The 23,770-nt window shown below is 43.4% G+C and overlaps 1 protein-coding gene across 2 annotated transcripts in view; it reads left to right on the top strand.

Annotated features, from left to right (window-relative positions):
* LOC110496107 (semaphorin-3D) overlaps positions 1-23,770 on the top strand; it is a 72,324-nt gene that overhangs the window by 28,333 nt on the left and 20,221 nt on the right. For both annotated transcript variants that reach the window (XM_036955511.1, XM_036955512.1), the window contains exons 4-12: positions 13,664-13,726; positions 13,848-13,967; positions 14,238-14,331; positions 15,173-15,301; positions 17,097-17,233; positions 18,990-19,104; positions 19,207-19,276; positions 20,166-20,310; positions 23,358-23,580. In XM_036955511.1, coding sequence (XP_036811406.1) covers positions 13,664-13,726; positions 13,848-13,967; positions 14,238-14,331; positions 15,173-15,301; positions 17,097-17,233; positions 18,990-19,104; positions 19,207-19,276; positions 20,166-20,310; positions 23,358-23,580 — 1,096 coding nt within the window. The remainder of the gene's footprint in view (positions 1-13,663; positions 13,727-13,847; positions 13,968-14,237; positions 14,332-15,172; positions 15,302-17,096; positions 17,234-18,989; positions 19,105-19,206; positions 19,277-20,165; positions 20,311-23,357; positions 23,581-23,770) is intronic.

Genomic DNA, 23,770 nt, shown 5'->3' on the forward strand with positions numbered 1-23,770 from the left:
TGGAGTCTGTGTAACCCCAGCGATAGCTCTCCTTGGTAGTGGGTTGGGGTGAACATGGTAAGAATATAAGCCAGTTATAACACGTGTGGCCATCGGGTAGCCTACATACAAAAGACACAGAACATTATCCCCTTTACACATTAAGATCACTGTTAAGACAGGCTAATTCCTGTCTAGGGTTTAACAGCAGGAACCGTCACTGAGATTTACCGGGATATCCTCCCCAAACCCATTCTCTTTCCTGAGCTAACGAATGGCGAGAAACCAGTCAATTATAATAAGTTATTTATATGAAATGCGTGACGTGAAATATAACTATTAAATTAAATGATATGCAATGTCTAAATATGACTTATCTACTGCCCTCTCCTCTGCTATCTCCATGATCAATCATCAATACTCAGGTGTGTGTGTGTGTGTGCTGTAGCACCATACCGAATTTAGACTTTACACAAAGTCGCCATGAATTCAAAGTGCTGCATGCAACGGGTTCTCCTACCATGCCATCGCAAACAGCAAGTAGGCCTACAGGCTACATCAAATCAACGCTAAAAAGATGGCCATAGCCTGCCTCCCCAAGAATCCCACGAACATATCACAACTGGTGAGAGTATATGCCGAGAAAGAGAGGAGCAAATCAGCCTAGATGCATAAAAACAAAATATGCACATGTGACATATCAACTCTGGCTTTATTCATAGGCCAAATTAGACCAGTCACCACAACACTAGCAGCCGACCATCTTGACTCAACAAAAAGCCCCCAATTGAAAACATCCCTTAGGCTACTTGTATGGCTTCTATAAATGTTATTGCTTACTATAACACGACCTCTCGAAGCAGTGACGGTAAACAATCTCCATCTCACATTCAAATCTCCAAGCTAACGCGTGGCACTGGCAGAGGCTTCAAATATAAACTGTTGCTGATCACAAAATGGCTGATACACTGTGTACACAAACGTGCTTGAGGAAAAGACATTTGCAACATTGTTTCATTATGTTACACAAACAAAAGCGAGCGCAGGGCTTACTGGTCAGATTTGTGGGCAATTGATCAACGGTGCTGAGTCTCTGCCAATGCTTATCTATTTATTTAGCGTAGAATCTGATGTTCCTGGTGACAAAGTCACATGCTTTCACAGTCGTAGACTGTTTCCATGTTAATCAAACATGACATTTTGGTGTTCTTCCAAAGTGTTTAAATTAACTCCAAATGTTTAAGGTTAGGGTTAAAGTTTGACATAAGCTTAGGGCTGACTCCATTTAGTCGGCTGGTCGATTGTTCGGTTGATAGGCTGTTGGTCAACCGAGATTTCTTTAGTCAAAAAGCAACCAAAAATGATAATAATTTAGTGGTGTACAAGGCACCTGTCTGATTCACGCCTGTCTGAGTGGACTGATCCATTGTGGAGGCCGTGGGGATGGCTCAGTCCATTACTAAGACGTGCTACTGAAATTGTATATGGTTATATTATGTAAGAACAATGGTGCTGATAATATTATTTTATAACAAATGCAGTTTCCCCCGCATTGGATAGTGGCCGCTGTCTAAGGTTCTGAAACATCAGTGTGCTGTTCAATTTGCGCCTTTTCATTCGATTTACTGGAGGCAGCAGCTGAGTTAGGAGACGAGAAAACAACACTTACCTTAATTGTCTGAGAAAAGTGAGGAGAGAGGAAACGCCAACTTAATTAGTTCTATAATTAATAGCCTAACTGTTAAATGTGCCTGTTTTTTTTTTTACATCATCCATATATATTACTGGTCAAAAGTTACTCATTCAAGGGTTTTTTCATTATTTTTACCATTTTCTACATTGTAGAATAATAGTGAAGACATCAAAACTATGAAATAACACATATGGTATCATGTAGTAACCAAAAAAGTGTTAAACAATTCAAAATATAAATTATATTTGAGATTCTTTCTTTGCCTTGATGACAGCTTTGCACACTCTTGGCATTCTCTCAACCAGCTTCACCTGGAATGATTTTTCAACAGTCTTGAAGGAGTTCCCACATTTGCTGACTGCTTTTCCTCCTGCTTTTCATTCTGCGGTCCGACTAATCCCAAACCATCTCACTTTGGTTGAGGTCGGGGGATTGTGGAGGCCAAGTCAACTGATGTAGCACTCCATCACTTCATCACTCTCCTTCTTGGGTCATTTTCCTGTTGAAAAACAAATGATAGTCCCACAAAGCCCAAACTAGTTGGGATGGCATATCGCTGCAGAACGGTGTGGTAGCCATGATGCTTAAGTGTGCCTTGAATTCTACATATTTCACAGTGTCATCAGCAAAGCACAATCACACCTCCTCCTCCATGCTTTATGGTGGGAAATACACATGCGGAGATCATCCGTTCACCCACACCGCGTCTCACAAAGACACGGCGGTTGGAACCAAAAATCTACAATTTGGACTCCAGGCCAAAGGACAGATTTCCACCGGTCTAATGTCCATTGCTCGTGTTTCTTGGCCGAAGCAAGTCCTGTCTCCTCTGAACAGTTGATGTTGAGATGTGTCTGTTACTTGAACTCTGTGAAGCATTTATTTCGGCTGCAATTTCCGAGGCTGGTAACTCTAATGAACTTATCCTCTGCAGCAGAGGTAACTCTGGGTCTTCCATTCCTCATGAGAGCCAGTTTCATCATAGCGCTTGATGGTTTTTGCGACTGCACTTGAAGAAACATTTAGAGGTTTTGAAATGTTCTGTATTGACTGACCTTCATGTCTTAAAGAAATGATGGACTGTCGTTTCTCTTTGCTTATTTGAGCTGTTCTTGCCATAATATGGACTTGGTCTTTTACCAAATAGGGCTATCTTCTGTAATTTCCCCAACCTTGTTAAAACACAACTGATTGGCTCAAACGCATTAAGAAGGAAAGAAATTCCACAAATTAAATTTTAAGAAGGCACACCTGTTAACTGAAATGCATACATTATGAATCTGGTTGAGAGAATTCCAAGAGTGTGCAAAGCTGTCATCAAGGCAAAGGGCGGCTTTTTGAAGAATCTCAAATATAAAATATATTTGAGATTCCATGTGTTATTTCATAGTTTTGATGTCTTTACTATTATTCTACAATGTCAAAAATAGTAGAAATAAAGAAAACGCCTTGAATGAGTAGGTGTTCTAAAACGTTTGACCGGTAGTGTATATCTAAAGAAATAAGACTGAACCTGCTTCTGTTTGAGTGTCAAATAGCCTACTGAGCATTAAACCATAGGCAACCACAACATGTCGAATAAACAATTTCAGATATTCTGCTGTTTTTAATCTTTGCTCTGCTGTAATAAAGACTTTACTCTTGTTTTGTTAGACCAGCCTCTGGTATTATTTATAATTTATGTAGTATTGTTTACACTGTTCCAAATTGTCAGAGATTGTATTTATAATAATAATAACCCTCATTTTCTCATGATCTCCTTCTTATTGTTATTATTACTGTTATTATTATGATCATCAATATAATAAGTAATGTTGTTATCATTAGTAGGCTTAGTATGGCAGCCTTTTATATCCACCATCGAGCTGTAGGCCTAAGAGCACATCCTGTTTAGTCTTAATCCCTAACTAATTTAGGTCTGTATTTCAATACTTATATAGGCTACTGTATCAATCAATCATTCATTAGTTGATTTGAAAGGCAATCAAGCTTTTACATTTTTTTATAAATAAAGCGACTCTTGAATAATTAGCATAAACAATTCCATTTCGGAAATTGCATTCATGATTGAATGCGACTGTTTTTAGTCTTTGCTGTAATAAAGACTACAAAAAAACAGTCACTCGTTGTCATTTGTTTTTTAACACAGCGCAGCAAGTCCGAGTACAATCAAATCAATTGTGGTCGTATTCGCTCTAGTCATTTGTGTGTCTTAACTATTTAATTAAACAGTGCACTTATAGTATCAGAAAATCTCGGGGGATGTAGTTGATTTGATTAAAACACATAGAATGTGTCTATATATGGAAAAATACACATTTCAAAATGTTGACCAATCAAAACAACAGACGACTCTCGGGTCGTCGTGGACAGGCCTAGAAAGGCTTAAAGCAAAAATCTCAAAAACAACTTTATATTGCAGGATTCGTACGTGCAACCTTTGGTACCAACGCAGATGCTTATGCCCACAACGCCCATAATGCGCTAGAAAAATGGAAACATACATAACAGCGCTCACTGTTGCTCCTAGTGGCCGGTTTCCACTAATCTCCCAATGTGCTCAGACATGGATGCACATTGAATACTGACTTGTATCACTGGTGCCCTGGCTGCACAATAAGTTGCTTATGTAACAAGGGGTTATGTGTTCTATGGAAAATAATGAACAACGTGGAAGGTGTGTTCCATGACACACTAGCGGACCTTCATAGTTGCACAGAGTTGATTATTTGCATTTTTGCATTCTTTTCCAGAGAACGCATAGAGCACCGAGTTGATTATCCTTTTTATTCCATGGCTATAATTTAACACATTTTCGACTAGAAATGTGTTCATTTGCCACTAGAAATGTGTTCATTTGCTAGTAGAAATGTGTTCATTTGCTAGTAGAAATGTGTTCATTTGCTAGTAGAAATGTGTTCATTTGCTAGTAGAAATGTGTTCATTTGACACTAGAAATGTGTTCATTTGACACTAGAAATGTGTTCATTTGACACTAGAAATGTGTTCCTTTGACACTAGAAATGTGTTCCTTTGACACTAGAAATGTGTTCATTTGACACTAGAAATGTGTTCCTTTGACACTAGAAATGTCACGGTTTTCTTGTGGTGAAGGAGAGGTGGACCAAAACGCAGCGTGGTTATATTGATTCATGTTTAATAAAAAAATATAAACACGAACACTACAAAACCAAAAACAGCCCTATCTGGTGCAAAACACAGAGACAGGAACAATCACCCACCAACACACAGTGAAACCCAGGCTACCTAAGTATGATTCTCAATCAGAGACAACTAATGACACCTGCCTCTGATTGAGAACCATACTAGGCCGAAACATAGAAATACCCAAAACATAGAAAAACAAACATAGACTGCCCACCCCAACTCACGCCCTGACCATACTAAATAATGACAAAACAAAGGAAATAAAGGTCAGAACGTGACAAGAAATGTGTTCATTTGCTAGTAGAAATGTGTTCATTTGACACTAGAAATGTGTTCATTTGACACTAGAAATGTGTTCATTTGCTAGTAGAAATGTGTTCATTTGACACTAGAAATGTGTTCATTTGACACTAGAAATGTGTTCATTTGCTAGTAGAAATGTGTTCATTTGCTAGTAGAAATGTGTTCATTTGCTAGTAGAAATGTGTTCATTTGCTAGTAGAAATGTGTTCATTTGCTAGTAGAAATGTGTTCATTTGACACTAGAAATATGTTCATTTGCTAGTAGAAATATGTTCATTTGACACTAGAAATGTGTTCATTTGCTAGTAGAAATATGTTCATTTGACACTAGAAATGTGTTCATTTGCTAGTAGAAATGTGTTCATTTGACACTAGAAATGTGTTCATTTGCTAGTAGAAATGTGTTCATTTGCTAGTAGAAATGTGTTCATTTGCTAGTAGAAATATGTTCATATGACACTAGAAATGTGTTCATTTGCTAGTAGAAATATGTTCATTTGACACTAGAAATGTGTTCATTTGCTAGTAGAAATATGTTCATTTGACACTAGAAATGTGTTCATTTGCTAGTAGAAATGTGTTCATTTGACACTAGAAATGTGTTCATTTGCTAGTAGAAATGTGTTCATTTGACACTAGAAATGTGTTCATTTGCTAGTAGAAATGTGTTCATTTGACACTAGAAATGTGTTCATTTGCTAGTAGAAATGTGTTCATTTGCTAGTAGAAATGTGTTCATTTGACACTAGAAATGTGTTCATTTGACACTAGAAATGTGTTCATTTGCTAGTAGAAATGTGTTCATTTGCTAGTAGAAATGTGTTCATTTGACACTAGAAATGTGTTCATTTGCTAGTAGAAATGTGTTCATTTGACACTAGAAATGTGTTCATTTGCTAGTAGAAATGTGTTCATTTGACACTAGAAATGTGTTCATTTGACACTAGAAATGTGTTCATTTGACACTAGAAATGTGTTCATTTGACACTAGAAATTTGTTCATTTGCTAGTAGAAATGTGTTCATTTGCTAGTAGAAATGTGTTCATTTGCTAGTAGAAATGTGTTCATTTGACACTAGAAATGTGTTCATTTGCTAGTAGAAATGTGTTCATTTGCTAGTAGAAATGTGTTCATTTGACACTAGAAATGTGTTCATTTGCTAGTAGAAATGTGTTCATTTGCTAGTAGAAATGTGTTCATTTGCTAGTAGAAATGTGTTCATTTGACACTAGAAATGTGTTCATTTGACACTAGAAATATGTTCATTTGCTAGTAGAAATGTGTTCATTTGACACTAGAAATGTGTTCATTTGCTAGTAGAAATGTGTTCATTTGACACTAGAAATGTGTTAATTTGACACTAGAAATGTGTTCATTTGCTAGTAGAAATGTGTTCATTTGACACTAGAAATGTGTTCATTTGACACTAGAAATATGTTCATTTGCTAGTAGAAATGTGTTCATTTGACACTAGAAATGTGTTCATTTGCTAGTAGAAATGTGTTCATTTGACACTAGAAATGTGTTCATTTGACACTAGAAATGTGTTCATTTGCTAGTAGAAATGTGTTCATTTGACACTAGAATACTAGAATACACTAGAATACATCCACTGAAGTAGCGAGCAACTTTACTAGATAGTTACAGTAGTTTCCTTGGTAACCAAACAAACAGACTTGCTAGTTTAGCTAATCAAACCATCAGTCCTAGCTATTATGAAAATCGAATTCAACAAATCCAATAATATTTTAAGCAGCTCAAACATAGAACATATAATAATGAATTGCAGCCATGTAAATGTACTGTGGTGATATACAATGTATTATAGGGAATTAAAAAATGGTTGGATCTAATCCTGAGTGCTGATTGGTTAAAAGCGCATTCCAGTAGTGCCTATTCCACAAATGACCACCAGCTAAATCTATGACATTAAATGCCTATTTGCTCTGTTCCATCTTACTGTGCAATCCACTGTCTCATCAGCAAAGCCAGGCAAATTATACACTTAATCTCCACTATAACAAGCATCTAGACATTATCTCACATTTCTTTTAGACTAAGGATTTGTTTTCAAAAGCAAAGATTTGTATAATTCTCAGAAATTTGCAACATTGTGTCATGTATTGTCATGTTGTGTCTTGTTTCTGTCCTTTCCCTTCACCCTGTCTCCCTCTGCTGGTCGTTATTAGGTTACCTTTTCTCCCCCTCTTTCCCCCAGCTGTTCCTTGTCTCCTCCTAACTACCTCGTCACCCCTTTTCCCACCTGTTCCCTTTTTCCCTCTGATTAGTCCTCTATATCTCTCTCTGTTTTTGTTCCTGTCTTTGTCGGATTCTTGTTTGTGTTTTTCATGCCTGAACCAGACTATCGTCATGTTTGCTGCAACCTTGTCCTGTCCTGTCGGAATCTGCCGGTCCATCTGAGCCTACCTATGTTTTGTTATTAAAGAAGTTCTGTTTACGTTAATTCGCTTTTGGGTCCTCATTCACGCACCGTAACAGAAGAATCCGACCAAGAATGGACCCAGCGACTTCGGATCCTCTCCACTCTGCCGTCGAGATCCAGGGAGCGATGCTAGGCAGACACGAGCAGGAAGTGTCTGCTGCTCGACATGCCGTTGAGACCCTGGCCGCCCAAGTCTCCAACCTCACAGAACAGGTTCACCATCTCCGCCTCGATCCACCGGCCACTTCCAGGGCTTTCGAATCTCCGGAGCCCAGAATCAATAACCCGCCGTGTTACTCTGGGAAACCCACTGAATGCCGCTCGTTCCTCACCCATTGTGATATTGTGTTTTCTCTCCAGCCCAACACTTACTCCAGGAGCACAGCTCGTATCGCCTACGTCATATCTCTCCTTACTGGACGGGCTCGTGAGTGGGGCACGGCAATCTGGGAGGCAAGGGCTGAGTGTACTAACCAGTATCAGGACTTTAAGGAGGAGATGATACGGGTTTTTGATCGTTCTGTTTTTGGGGAGGAAGCTTCCAGGGTCCTGTCTTCCCTATGTCAAGGTAATCGATCCATAACAGACTACTCTATTGAGTTTCGCACTCTTGCTGCCTCCAGTGACTGGAACGAGCCGGCTTTGCTCGCTCGTTTTCTGGAGGGTCTCCGCGCGGAGGTAAAGGATGAGATTCTCTCCCGGGAGGTTCCTTCCAGCGTGGATTCCTTGATTGAACTCGCTATTCGCATAGAGCGACGGGTTGATCTTCGTCACCGAGCTTGTGGAAAGGAGCTCACGTTCTCCGTTGCCCCCCTCTCCGCATCACTACCATCTTCCTCTGCCGGCTCGGGTGCTGAGCCTATGCAGCTGGGAGGTATCCGCATCTCGACTAAGGAGAGGGAACGGAGAATCACCAACCGCCTCTGTCTCTATTGCGGTTCCGCTGGTCATTTTGTCACTTCATGTCCAGTAAAAGCCAAGAGCTCATCAGTAAGCGGAGGGCTACTGGTGAGCGCTACTACTCCTGTCTCTCCTTCAAGATCCTGCACTACCTTGTCGGTCCATCTACGCTGGACCGGTTCGTCAGCTTCCTGCAGTGCCTTAATAGACTCTGGGGCGGAGGGCTGTTTTATGGACGAGACCTGGGCTCGGGAACATAACATTCCTCTCAGACAGTTAAGGGAGCCCACGGCCTTGTTCGCTTTGGATGGTAGTCCTCTCCCCAGGATTCAGCGTGAGACGCTACCTTTAACCCTCACTGTCTCTGGTAATCATAGCGAAACCATTTCTTTTTTAATTTTTCGTTCACCTTTTACACCTGTTGTTTTGGGCCATCCCTGGCTAGTTTGTCATAATCCTTCTATTAATTGGTCTAGTAATTCTATCCTCTCCTGGAACGTCTCTTGTCATGTGAAATGTTTAATGTCTGCTATCCCTCCTGTTTCCTCTGTCTCTTCTTCACAGGAGGAGCCTGGTGATTTGACAGGGGTGCCGGAGGAATATCACGATCTGCGCACGGTGTTCAGTCGGTCCAGGGCCACCTCTCTTCCTCCACACCGGTCGTATGATTGTAGTATTGATCTCCTTCCGGGAACCACTCCCCCCCGGGGTAGACTATACTCTCTGTCGGCTCCCGAACGTAAGGCTCTCGAAGATTATTTGTCTGTAGCTCTTGACGCCGGTACCATAGTCCCCTCCTCCTCTCCCGCCGGAGCGGGGGTTTTTTTTGTCAAGAAGAAGGACGGGTCTCTGCGCCCCTGCATAGATTATCGAGGGCTGAATGACATAACAGTGAAGAATCGTTATCCGCTTCCTCTTATGTCTTCAGCCTTCGAGATCCTGCAGGGAGCCAGGTTTTTCACTAAGTTGGACCTTCGTAACGCTTACCATCTCGTGCGCATCAGGGAGGGGGACGAGTGGAAGACGGCGTTTAACACTCCGTTAGGGCACTTTGAATACCGGCTTCTTCCTTTCGGCCTCGCTAACGCTCCAGCTGTCTTTCAGGCATTAGTCAATGATGTCCTGAGAGACATGCTGAACATCTTTGTTTTCGTTTACCTTGACGATATCCTGATTTTTTCACCGTCACTCCAGATTCATGTTCAGCACGTTCGACGTGTCCTCCAGCGCCTCTTAGAGAATTGTCTTTTTGTGAAGGCTGAGAAGTGCACTTTTCATGCCTCCTCCGTCACATTTCTCGGTTCTGTTATTTCCGCTGAAGGCATTAAGATGGATCCCGCTAAGGTCCAAGTTGTCATTGATTGGCCCGTCCCTAAGTCACGCGTCGAGCTGCAGCGCTTTCTCGGCTTCGCGAACTTCTATCGTCGTTTCATCCGTAATTTCGGTCAGGTGGCAGCTCCTCTCACAGCCCTTACTTCTGTCAAGACGTGCTTTAAGTGGTCCGTTTCCGCCCAGGGAGCTTTTGATCTCCTCAAGAATCGTTTTACATCCGCTCCTATCCTTGTTACACCTGACGTCTCTAGACAGTTCGTTGTCGAGGTTGACGCGTCAGAGGTGGGCGTGGGAGCCATTCTTTCTCAGCGCTCCCTCTCTGACGACAAGGTCCACCCATGCGCGTATTTTTCTCATCGCCTGTCGCCGTCGGAACGTAACTATGATGTGGGAAACCGCGAACTGCTCGCCATCCGCTTAGCCCTAGGCGAATGGCGACAGTGGTTGGAGGGGGCGACCGTTCCTTTTGTCGTTTGGACTGACCATAGGAACCTTGAGTACATCCGTTCTGCCAAACGACTTAATGCGCGTCAGGCGCGTTGGGCGCTGTTTTTCGCTCGTTTCGAGTTTGTGATTTCTTATCGTCCGGGCTCTAAGAACACCAAGCCTGATGCTTTATCTCGTCTCTTCAGTTCTTCAGTAGCCTCCACTGACCCCGATGGGATTCTCCCTGAGGGGCGTGTTGTCGGGTTGACTGTCTGGGGAATTGAGAGGCAGGTAAAGCAAGCACTCACTCACACTCCGTCGCCGCGCGCTTGTCCTAGGAACCTTCTTTTCGTTCCCGTTCCTACTCGTCTGGCCGTTCTTCAGTGGGCTCACTCTGCCAAGTTAGCCGGCCACCCTGGCGTTCGGGGTACGCTTGCTTCCATTCGCCAGCGTTTTTGGTGGCCCACCCGGGAGCATGACACGCGTCGTTTCGTGGCTGCTTGTTCGGTCTGCGCGCAGACTAAGTCCGGTAACTCCCCTCCTGCCGGCCGTCTCAGGCCGCTTCCCATTCCCTCTCGACCGTGGTCTCACATCGCCTTAGATTTTGTCACCGGACTGCCTTCGTCAGCGGGGAAGACTGTTATTCTTACGGTTGTCGACAGGTTCTCTAAGGCGGCTCATTTTATTCCCCTTGCTAAGCTTCCTTCTGCTAAAGAGACGGCACAAATCATCATCGAGAATGTTTTCAGAATTCATGGCCTTCCGTCAGACGTCGTTTTGGACAGAGGTCCGCAATTCACGTCTCAATTTTGGAGGGAGTTTTGCCGTTTGATTGGGGCTTCCGTCAGTCTCTCTTCCGGCTTTCACCCCCAGTCTAACGGTCAAGCAGAACGGGCCAATCAGACTATTGGTCGCATCTTACGCAGTCTTTCTTTTCGCAACCCTGCGTCTTGGTCAGAACAGCTCCCCTGGGCAGAATACGCCCACAACTCGCTTCCTTCGTCTGCGACCGGGCTATCTCCTTTTCAGAGTAGCCTCGGGTACCAGCCTCCGCTGTTCTCATCTCAGTTCGCCGAGTCCAGCGTCCCCTCCGCTCAGGCTTTTGTCCAACGTTGCGAGCGCACCTGGAAGAGGGTCAGGTCTGCACTTTGCCGTTATAGGGCGCAGACTGTGAGAGCTGCTAATAAGCGTAGAACTAAGAGTCCTAGATATTGTCGCGGTCAGAGAGTTTGGCTCTCCACTCAGAACCTTCCCCTTAAGACCGCTTCTCGCAAGTTGACCCCGCGGTTCATTGGTCCGTTCCGTATTTCTCGGATCATTAATCCTGTCGCAGTGCGACTTCTTCTTCCGCGATATCTTCGTCGCGTCCACCCGGTCTTCCATGTCTCCTGTGTCAAGCCCGTTCTTCGCGCCCCCGCTCGTCTCCCCCCCCCCCCCCCCCATCCTTGTCGAGGGCGCACCCATCTACAGGGTCCGTAGGATTTTGGACATGCGTCCTCGGGGCCGTGGTCATCAGTACCTAGTAGATTGGGAGGGGTACGGTCCTGAGGAGAGGAGTTGGGTTCCCTCTCGGGACGTGCTGGACCGTGCGCTGATCGATGATTTCCTCCGTTGCCGCCAGGTTTCCTCCTCGAGTGCGCCAGGAGGCGCTCGGTGAGTGGGGGGGTACTGTCATGTATTGTCATGTTGTGTCTTGTTTCTGTCCTTTCCCTTCACCCTGTCTCCCTCTGCTGGTCGTTATTAGGTTACCTTTTCTCCCCCTCTTTCCCCCAGCTGTTCCTTGTCTCCTCCTAACTACCTCGTCACCCCTTTTCCCACCTGTTCCCTTTTTCCCTCTGATTAGTCCTCTATATCTCTCTCTGTTTTTGTTCCTGTCTTTGTCGGATTCTTGTTTGTGTTTTACATGCCTGAACCAGACTATCGTCATGTTTGCTGCAACCTTGTCCTGTCCTGTCGGAATCTGCCGGTCCATCTGAGCCTACCTATGTTTTGTTATTAAAGAAGTTCTGTTTACGTTAATTCGCTTTTGGGTCCTCATTCACGCACCGTAACACATTGTTTCAATATTCAAAGTTGATCTCCACCTGTCCCATAGTAATGAACGTGTAGGAGTCGGGACAAGACAGACAGGCAGGCAGCGTTTCTCAGCCAGTCAAAATCATGAACCAGCCGGAATCATTTTTATGGGTATATACAAAGACATGTACATTTAAAGAAAGGTTAAAGGAAACAAAGTGCAGCTAGTTTGCAGTCTTTGCAGCTTGTTTGAAGTAAATGTGTTAGCTGTGTTGTTGTTCAGCTCCTCTGAACAGCAGTGTCCTGACGAGAGAGCACATTTTATATGCCAGGCGAAATCGCGCACCATTAGCTCAGTGTTTTGGATGTATCCAAATAAATACAAATCAACAGCTGTTGTGTTTCTGTCTGCACTGTTTGACGTGACTGTAAATTAGCCGTGATTGGCTAGCTATCAAGCAAGCGATACAAACCTTGCTAGCCAGTATGGCAATGGAACATTTAAAACGAACGACAGGGTCACGTCCATAGATACAGAACAAAAAGACTGAACGACTGGGTCACGTCCATAGATACAGAACAAAAAGACTGAACGACAGGGTCACGTCCATAGATACAGGACAAAAAGACTGAACGACAGGGTCACGTCCATAGATACAGAACAAAAAGACTGAACGACTGGGTCGCGTCTCTAGCAACTGAACCAATAGAACGAGCGACCAGCCAGCTTGGGTAGCAAAGCTAGATTTGTGTCAGGGCTATATCTTGTGGATGGATGAAATAATTTGAATAAATTCATCAAAATATGTCAATCATTTTTTGAATATGTTGGCAACAGGTTGTATTAAAGTGATAATGCCCTCAAAGCCGGTGTTTGGAGGATATATTGGCACAACACCTGTGCTAATACGAATGTCATTTTCACTACTGTAATAACCTCATTAGATTTTACCAGTCGGCCAGCAACACTTCATAGACCTTTGTTAAAACTGGGCTACATCAATTAAATAGTGTGGTGACTTTGAGAGAACTTTTGAGTTGATTAAATTGCAACGAATATAACAAGAATCCGTTAGATTCATTTGTATATTTTTCCATTTACAGTGGTATAATCATATCCAATTTTTCCATTGGTTTTATGTGCTTTTAAATAGCACTTCTGGTTTTAACCAGAATACCGGGATTCCCGGTAATTTCTTGACATTTTCTCGGGAAGAACAATTGGTAAATTCTCTGGAAGAAAATCGGATTTAAGTACATTTTCTTCTCTGAGGGTTTTGTGCAGTATGCTTTGTTCTTATGTGTTGTGTGATATGGTTTTGGTAGCATCTATTGTAGGATCAGGGTTATTATTTGAAGTGTGTTGTCTCTTACGTAAACCTCCCTGTCTATCTGTTCCCAGATCAGCTGGCCATCCTCCAGAGACACAGTGGAGATGTGTAAACTGGCAGGCAAGAACGCTCAAGTGAGAACAACCTGGAAAATGTCTGGCCTGACAGTAAAATCTCTATTCAGAGCACTAATTAAAATATAGTTTGTTTCTGTCTGTGTCTTATTGGTTCTTCTCCTCTGCTTCTCTCTCTCAGTTGGAGTGTGCCAACTTTGTGCGTGTGCTCCATAACTTTAACCATACCCATGTGTATGCCTGTGGGACAGGAGCCTTCCACCCAATATGTGCCTTCATTGAGATCTCAGGACGCAGAGTGGTAAGGGTCAGGGAGAATTATACATGCATGGACGTACACATTCATACACGTACACACACATAGACTCCCATACACCACACACACACACACACACACACACACACACACACACACACACACACACACACAGACAGACAGACAGACAGACAGACAGACAGACAGACAGACAGACAGACAGACAGACAGACAGACAGACAGACAGACATACAGACAGACACACAAACTGCATTCCTTACTGCTTACACAGTCTCTATCTGTCTTTCTTTCCAGGAGGGTGTGTTCAAGTTGTTGTCTGGTACAGTGGAGTCCGGGAGGTTGAAATGCCCTTACGACCCCTGGCAACCTTTCACGTCTGTCCTCACAGGTCAGACCACACCCCTACCATCTGACAGTTGATCACCCCCACCCTGACACCATCCTAATACAACCACATGCAGCCCTACATTTCCACTCTCACCTCTCCTGGTGATCAAAGCCCCTGTACACCACTCATGTACTCTCACACTCTAGGGCCCTACTCTCTGTTTTGAATATCTAAGAAAAAAAGCAAAGCGCTCTTGTCCAGATCAGTGTCTCTTGCAGGGGTAATTATTTCTTAATGTAATAAACAAGCGTACTTGGCATGAAACTATAAACACTCAGACTCAGAGTGTGTGTTTCTGTGACCCTCTGTCTCCCTCATGACTATCTCTGCTATCCCAAAGGTGTGTGTGTGTGTGTGTGTGTGTGTGTGTGTGTGTGTGTGTGTGTGTGTGTGTGTGTGTGTGTGTGTGTGTGTGTGTGTGTGTGTGTGTGTGTGTGTGTGTGTGTGTGTGTGTGTGTGTGTGTACATGTTCATGCTTGTGTGCATGTTGTTTTGATGAAGTAAGACAGAGTGGATTCAGCAAGACATCGTCATCTAAGCCAACTCCTAAATTATCTGAAACATTGTTGTCAAGGCTAGATTCATGGAGACATGTTTGCTCTGCCTATCTTCTTACAGAAAACTGATTACAGAGACATCATCTCATGCCAAAGAATGTCATTTTACTGAAAGTATGAGGCACAGCTTAAAGACAGATTGTCTGATTGTGTTTGTTCAGGTTTGTTGTCTTGTTTTTATCAGAATTGGGTTTGTTACTGTAATTGGTTCACATTTACAGTTGTACTTGACGCTCATTCTCATTGGTCAAGGTCTAACCCTCTTTGTCTCTGATTGGTTGCAGACCAGTTCATGTATGCTGGCACGGCATCAGACTTCCTTGGTAAAGACACAACGTTCACCCGCTCCTTGGGCCCACCCCCCGACCAGCACTACATACGTACTGACATCTCAGAGGACTACTGGATCAACGGTACACACACACACTACACACGCACACACAGACACACACACACACACACACACACACACACGCATACACAGACACATACAGACACACACACAGACAAACGACACACACAAACATACACACGTATTGTAGAGCTATGAGTTATTAGCGTGTAGAGCCATTCATTATGACATGACATTATTTCTCACTAACTGTTGGCCTGGTTCTTTTGACTACATCCTTCCTCTCAGTCAACAAAGATTGTTTGAAGCAGGTGAGTTCATTCATAACCTAGTTTTGTCATTAAGTGTTTCACTTCCCAGTCTTTACATTGATACACAGAGCTGCTTTGTGTTCTCAGGGTGCGATAGATGGAGGTTATTGTCAATCCTTCCACAAAAGAAACAATACAGTTATTAATGTTTGACTTTTACAAGACACCACACTTACTGTAGAGCTACAGCACACACACTTACTGGGGAATTGACAGTGTGTCACACAGTTTACAGGGCCCTGGTCTACACAGACAGTTCACAGGGCTCTAGTCTACACAGACAGTTCACAGGGCCCAAGTCTACACATGCAGTTCACAGGACCCTAGTCTACACAGACAGTTCACAGGGCCCTAGTTTACACAGACAGTTCACAGGGCCCTAGTCTACACAGACAGTACACGGTGCCCTAGTCTACACAGACATTTCACAGGAACCTAGTCTACACAGACAGTTCACAGGGCCCTAGTCTACACAGACAGTTCACAGGGCCCTAGTCTACACAGACAGTTCACAGGGCCATAGTCTACACAGACAGTTCACATGGCCCTAGTCTACACAGACAGTACACAGGGCCCTAGTCTACACAGACAGTTCACAGGGCCCTAGTCTACACAGACAGTTCACAGGGCCCTAGTCTACACAGACAGTTCACAGGGCCCTAGTCTACACAGACAGTACACAGGGCCCTAGTTTACACAGACAGTTCACAGGGCCCTAGACTACACAGACAGTTCACAGGGCCATAGTCTACACAGACAGTTCACATGGCCCTAGTCTACACAGACAGTACACAGGGCCCTAGTCTACACAGACAGTTCACAGGGCCCTAGTCTACACAGACAGTTCACAGGGCCCTAGTCTACACAGACAGTTCACAGGGCCCTAGTCTACACAGACAGTACACAGGGCCCTAGTCTACACAGACAGTACACAGGGCCCTAATCTACACAGGAAGTACAAGGGGCCCTAGCCTACACAGACAGTACAAGCACTATTCTATGATGCTCTCTCCTCTATGTCTGTCATGGATCATCAAGTTGCCACCAGTTTACTCCTCTCACACACCATCCACATTTCACAGCCAGAAGCGGGGTGTGTGTGAGATCTCTGGAGTGATGCTGTCACTCAGTGTGTGTGTGTGTGTGTGTGTGTGTGTGTGTGTGTGTGTGTGTGTGTGTGTGTGTGTGTGTGTGTGTGTGTCAGGGGTTCTGGAACATCTTACCTAGCGTACAGTAACAGCGACTCTGTGTAATATGTTGTGAGTGTGTGTGTATTTGCGCAGGCCTAAATTAGCCTATTCTAAGGAATCCTCCCAGAGGCTTTGGTTAAATTCCTCAGTGCACAGTCACATACATTCTTTCTCACTCTGTTTCATTCCTTTCCTCTGTTCCAAGGCTCTGTCTGGAGTTATTTTATTATTCATAACTCAGAGGTACTCAGCGGAGACAAAATAATAATAAAATAAGACACTGCTGTGTCCACAGGGTCAAGCTGTAAGTATGAACAATGTTGCACTTATAACACCTCCCTCTCTCTCTCTCTAGAGGCCAGGTTTGTATCAGCCCATCCTGTGTCAGACACCTACAACCCAGACGATGACAAGATCTACTTCTTCTTCCGCGAGTCATCACGTGACGGCAACGATAAGAGTGTCCTGTCCCGCGTGGCACGCGTCTGCAAGGTGAGATGGGGGAGAGGTGTAGAATGGTGAAGGAAGGTGAGTGAGGGATGTTTTGAGAAGAGGTCAGGGAAGAGACGAGGAGGAGGACAGACATCTAACAGGACGAGTGTACATTGATAGATCTATTTCCTCTACTACAGAGCTGGCCTCTCCACAGATATGCTTAAATCCCCCTGGGACAATACCTCCTAGTACATTCCTCTTGTTTAGTCTGCCAACAGAGGAATGGACCACTTACTGGTCTTACTGACAGGGCAGTCTAAGGTCTGGTCCCAAGACAGTGTAGGAGTAAGAATGAAGTAGGACAGTAGGCTAGTTGGTCCAGTACCATTTGGGTCCTGCTCCACCCCTACTTTTTCTTTATGCTCTACCTCTAGTTCTTAGCCCCTTCCTGTAGCCTAAACCCCCAGCTTTAACTCCTTCCATGTTCACAGTTCTTTAAATTCCTTAAATTGTCTTGTTTTTTAAATTTATGGATAGCACACTCCAACACTAAGACATTATTTACAAATTCATTATTTGTGTTTAGTGAGTCTGCCAGATCAGAGGCATTAGGGATGACCAGGGATGTTGCCTTGATAAGTGTGCGAATTGAACCATTTTCTGTCCTGCTAAGCATTAAAATTGCAATGATTACTTTTGGGTGTCAGGTAAAATGTATTGAGCAAAAAGTACATTATTTTCTTTAGGAATGTAGTGAAGTAAAAGTAAAAGTTGTCAAAAAATCTAAATAGTAAAGTACAGATACCCACAAAACGACTTAAGTAGTACTTTAAAGTATCTTTACTTAAGTACTTTCTGGTAGTATGGAGGGTATTTTCTGGTAGTAGGGAGACTGTCCCTGGAGTCTTCCCACTATAAAAATTCCAAGCTCTATTGCAACATTCCCAGTTTACGACTTGGGAGTAAGCTGTAAAGCCGATGAGGCAGGAGAGGGATTCCTTGTCCTGTGTCTATAGCCGACCATAAAGGGGTTCCTCTCTGGATAAATGGAATAACAGAGCTTCAGTCATCTTTGAAGATAATCCCATTTAGAAAACGCTAAAGCCATTACCCCTGCCTTTTCTATAATTGCATGTCTATAGTGATAGGTTCATCTGTGGGCCAAGTTCAGTAGGGAGGTTAGTTTAGGGCCCTTGTGCTGGATAAAGGGGCCCTGTACTTTATATGTATATTTGAGTACTCCTACCCTACCCCTCACCCTGAGAAGGGCATTGCTTTATTGAGTAGAGCACTCAGCCAGGGGTATACATATGCTAATTGGAAAACATGCATAATTAATGAGCTTGCTAGTTTAAGTCTTCTTCCCTCATATTTCTACTTCTTTAGATTTTCTCTCCCTTTCTCTGGCTTCAATTCTTGCTTCATTCTGCTATTCTTGTCCTACTAAATCCTTCTAACCTATTCTCTCCTCCTTGTCAGCAATTTTCCTCTTCAGTCGTCTCGCCCTCCTTTGTAAGTTCATTCCGACCACCATCATCACTACTGTAATGAGCAGACCTCAGTCCTCTGCCAGTCAAATAATCAGAGTTTGGTCTTTATCTTGGTTTATTTAAACTGGTCTCAAACAGGAGTTTACGCGTTCAAGGTCTGTAAAATAGTTTGCAGTTGTGTTGTTCTTGATATGTCAGATCTGTGGACTAGACTGTGGTTGTTTCACGGTTTTAAACCTGCAAAACGGATTTCAGATGTATTTGTGTGTTAGACTATGGTTGTGTAATGGTTGTGTTATGGTTGTGTTGTGGTTGTGTTTCAGAATGACGTGGGAGGGTTGAGGAGTCTGACCAATAAGTGGACAACGTTCCTCAAAGCCAGACTGGTGTGTTCCATCCCTGGACCTGACGGAGTGGACACGCACTTTGATGAGCTCCGTAAGTCACACACACACACACACACATGCTTCCATGTTTACAGACACACACCACGTACGCACTAAATGCCACATTCTTACCTTTTATGTGTGTGTGTTGTAGAGGACATATTCCTGCTCCCCACCAGAGATGAGAAGAACCCTGTTGTGTATGGAGTCTTCACCACCTCCAGGTAAAACACTTAGTACACCAAACCACACAAGGCATGAGAAATCAAGGATTATCGTGTAAACAACTCTTGACGAGGGCTGTTCTTAGGCCGGAGTCGTAGCCAATGGCCAGGAAAACAGCACTTAAGAGGGTGTTAATCACAATCCAGGTTCGAGGGCCTTATTACTTTTATAAAACGATTGCCAACACGTAAAACGTTATTTTAATGAGTACAAAACAGTCCGGGCAAAAGACAGTCGTTAGTTCTGAGATTCTAGCCAAATGGGCTGGTTGTTCATTATATCCATTTTATTTGCAATGGTTGCTATGCTAAATAAATAATTGCCATGTAGCTATGCAGGCTAGCTACTTCTCCTTGCTAGCTAGCCAACTAAGGCTAACACACAGTCGCATTAAGCAGCTGAAACGACAACATTTTTTTCTGTGCATTTTCGTTTGTTTTACCTTTGTTTCTATTGCCATTTCTTTTGATATGCCCGTTATAATGATCCTGATAAATTAATTTGCCAGGCTCAGAGAAGCTGTCAGTCTTGTCATGTTCATAAGCATGGCAGAGTGGAGATCACACAAAAAAAAAACTGCTACATTGTTCCACAGGTCAGAGAGGCAGACAGCTAGGCTAGTAGCATGGGGAGATTTGTCTAGATGCTCTTTTTCAGGGGAGATAAAGTTTATTGATTGCCTGGCTGGGCTGTGTGGGACCATGGATACACACAGTTTAAATGGAACTGTTAAAAGGCATTACCTGGGGATTGTGGTGAATAACCCTCCTATTAACCAATCAGCAGCATCCAGGATCCAAACAACCTGTTATATAACGAGACATCTCTCTACGGTACTTCTCAGGTTATTCTTCCCACTATACCTATTAGACTGTGTTTCTCCCCCAGCTCTGTGTTCCGTGGCTCGGCGGTGTGTGTGTACAGCATGGCTGACATACGAGCTGTGTTCAACGGACCCTACGCTCACAAGGAAGGACCTGACCATCGCTGGGTAGAATACGAGGGGAGAATACCTTACCCTCGCCCTGGAACGGTACGGTAACACACACACACGCACACACGCACACGCACACGCACACACACACACACACACACACACACACACACACACACACACACACACACACACACACACACACACATCTCTCCTAGCCCTACCCCCCCTCCATTTCCCTCCTCGGCGTAAGTAGGGAAACAAGATGACTGCATACTGTTTCTGTACAGGATCATTTAGAAAGACCCCCCCTCCTCCACTTAAATGACTTACAGTATATCACCCAATCCTGGTACATGACACAGTCCTGATGAACAATAATAAACACCCATCTACTATGTGTGCCTGTACTCAATGCATCTCTGTGAGAGTGTGACAGAAGTCAAAGTGTGTGTGTGTGTGTGTGTGTGTGTGTGTGTGTGTGTGTGTGTGTGTGTGTGTGTGTGTGTGTGTGTGTGTGCGCGTGCGTGCGTGTGTGTGATATATGACCTGCTGGTGAACAATAATAAACTGCAGTCTGGGCGGCAGCTTTGTTGATGTCTCTAAGTCGTCACGGTGATCACCGTCGTGTGTTTCCTTTCCTGCAGTGTTTGTGGAACTGATTAACATGAGGGACTGTGACTGGTGTGTGTGTACAGTACATTTGGAAAGTATTCAGACCCCTTGACATTTTCCACATTTTGTTATGTTACTACAGCCTTATTCTAAAATGGATTAAAACTTCTTGTGACTCTCCATCCCGGATCCGGGGGCGTAATCATCACCTGACACTAATTAGCATAACGCAACAGACATAAATATCCCTAGAAAATATTCCTATTCATGAAAATCACAAATGAAATATATTGAGACACAGCTTAGCCTTTTGTTAATCTCCCTGTCATCTCAGATTTACAAAATATGCTTTACAGCCAAAGCTAGACAAGCATTTGTGTAAGTTTATCGATAGCCTAGCATAGCATTATGCCTTACTAGCAGCAGGCAACCTTGTCACAAATCAGAAAAGCAATCAAATGAAATCGTTTACCTTTGATGGACTTCAGATGTTTTCACTCACGAGACTCCCAGGTAGATAGCCAAAGTTCATTTTTTCCCAAAAGATTATTTTTGTAGGCGAAATAGCTCCGTTTGTTCTTCACGTTTGGCTGAGAAATCGCCCGGAAATTGCAATCACGAAAACTGCGAAAAATATTCAAAATTAGCTCCATAATATCGACAGAAACATGGCAAACGTTGTTTATAATCAATCCTCAAGGGGTTTTTCTAATATCTATTCGATAATATATCCATCGGGACAATTAGTTTTTCAGTAGGACCGATTGGAGTAATGGCTACCTCTGTATTTTACGCGAGAATCTCGGAGTCACCATGTGACCACTTACACAATGTGGCCGCCTACGGCTATTCTTCAACAGAAATGCGTAAAACTACGTCACAATGCTGTAGACACCTTGGGGAATATGTAGAAAGCGTAAGCTCGTTGATGGTACATTCACAGCTCAATAGGGACTTATTGGAACGCAGCGCTTTCAAAACCTGGGGCACTTCCGGATTGGATTTTTCTCAGGCTTTTGCCTGCAACATCAGTTCTGTTATTACTCACAGACAATATCTTTACAGTTTTGGAAACGTTAGAGTGTTTTCTATCCAAAGCTGTCAATTATATGCATATTCTAGCATCTTGTTCTGACAAAATATCCCGTATAAAACGGGAACGTTTTTTTCTCCAAAAATGAAAATACTGCCCCTAGAGTCGCAACAGGTTTTAACTCAACTAAAATCCTTATCAGTCTACACACAATACCCCAATATGACAAGGTGAAAACTGTTGTTTTTTTTACAAGTAAAAAACAGAAATACCTTATTTACATAAGTATTCACACCCTTTTCTATGAGACTCGAAATTGAGCTTAGGTGCATCCTGTTTCCATTGGTCATCCTTGAGATGTTTCTACAACTTGATTGGAGTCCACCTGTGGTAAATTCAATTGATTGAACATGATTTGGAAAGGCACACACCTGTCTATATAAGGTCCCACAGTTGACAGTGCATGTCAGAGCAAAAACCCAGCCGTGAGGTCAAAGGAATTGTCCGTAGAGCTTCGAGACAGGATTGTGTCGAGGCATAGATCTGGGGAAGGTCAACAAAACATTTCTGCAGCATTTAAGGTCCCCAGGAACACAGTGGCGTGGAACCATCAAGACTCTTCCTAGAGCTGGCTGCCCAGGGCAAATTGAGCAATCGGAGAAGAAGGGCCTTGGTCAGGGTTGTGACCAAGAACCTGATGGTCACTCTGACAGAACTCCAGTTTCTCTGTGGAGATGGGAGAACATTCCAGAAGGACAACCATCTCTGCAGCACTCCACCAACATCTCTAGAGAAACCTGAAAATAGCAGTACAGCGACGCTCCCCATCCAATTTGATAGAGCTTCAGAGGATCTGCAGAGAATGGGAGAAACTCCCCATATACAGGTTTTCCAAGCTTGTAGCGTCATAGCCAAGAATACTTAAGTATGTAATTAATCACTGCCAAATGTGCTTCAACAAAGTACCGAGTTAAGGGGTTGAATACTTATGTAAATGTGATTTTTTTCATTTTTTAAAATATTTTTTATACATTTGCTTTGTCATTTTGTGGTATTGTGTGTAGACTGATGAGGGGGGGGAAACTATTTAATCCATTATAGATTAAGGCTGTAACGTAACAAAATGTGGAAAACGTCAAGAGGTCTGAATACTTTCCGAATGCACTTTATGTGTCGGTACATTTGTGTATATGCGTGCATGTGTGTGTATATGTGTGTGAGTGGATATGCATTGCGCCATCGAGGGATGGTTTATAACTCTATAATAGGAGGAACAGACAGGTAGAAGGGTTGTGAACTCCAGAAGTAGCGGTATGTACCTGAATCTGTGGAGTACTTCAGTTCACCACCAGATGGAGACAAGTTCAAAAACAGCTGAAGTGAGTCTTTAATGACAGGGATTCCTAAATTAGTCCTTAAGGTACTTATCTAGATGACTATCTGCTTCGAGGTAGGCTTTCATACTGTCTGAACATGATTGTCTATCCCCTTTCCCCAGTGTCCCAGTAAGACGTATGATCCCAGGATAAGGACCACTAAAGACTTCTCAGATGAGGTGGTCAGTTTCATCCGCTTCCACCCCCTCATGTTCCGCTCCGTCTACCCCCTGACCAGCCGACCCGTGTTCACGCGTGTACGTGTCGACTACACACTGACACAGATAGTGGTGGACCGCGTCATGGCTGAGGACGGACAGTATGAAGTCATGTTTCTGGGGACAGGTGAGAGATGGACACAAACACACACAATTTTCAGTAACCCTAACATTCAATTCTCATCCTTCCTCTTTAACCTGAAAATGTTAAGACTGTTTGAATGTTAGATGTTGTTTTAATTCCATCCTGCAGTACTGTTGATACTCTGTGTGTGAGCTCCATATGAAATCCCATGTCCCCTATCATATTTGAGTCA

Source organism: Oncorhynchus mykiss, chromosome 2, assembly GCF_013265735.2.
Source record: "Oncorhynchus mykiss isolate Arlee chromosome 2, USDA_OmykA_1.1, whole genome shotgun sequence".
NCBI lineage: Eukaryota > Metazoa > Chordata > Actinopteri > Salmoniformes > Salmonidae > Oncorhynchus > Oncorhynchus mykiss.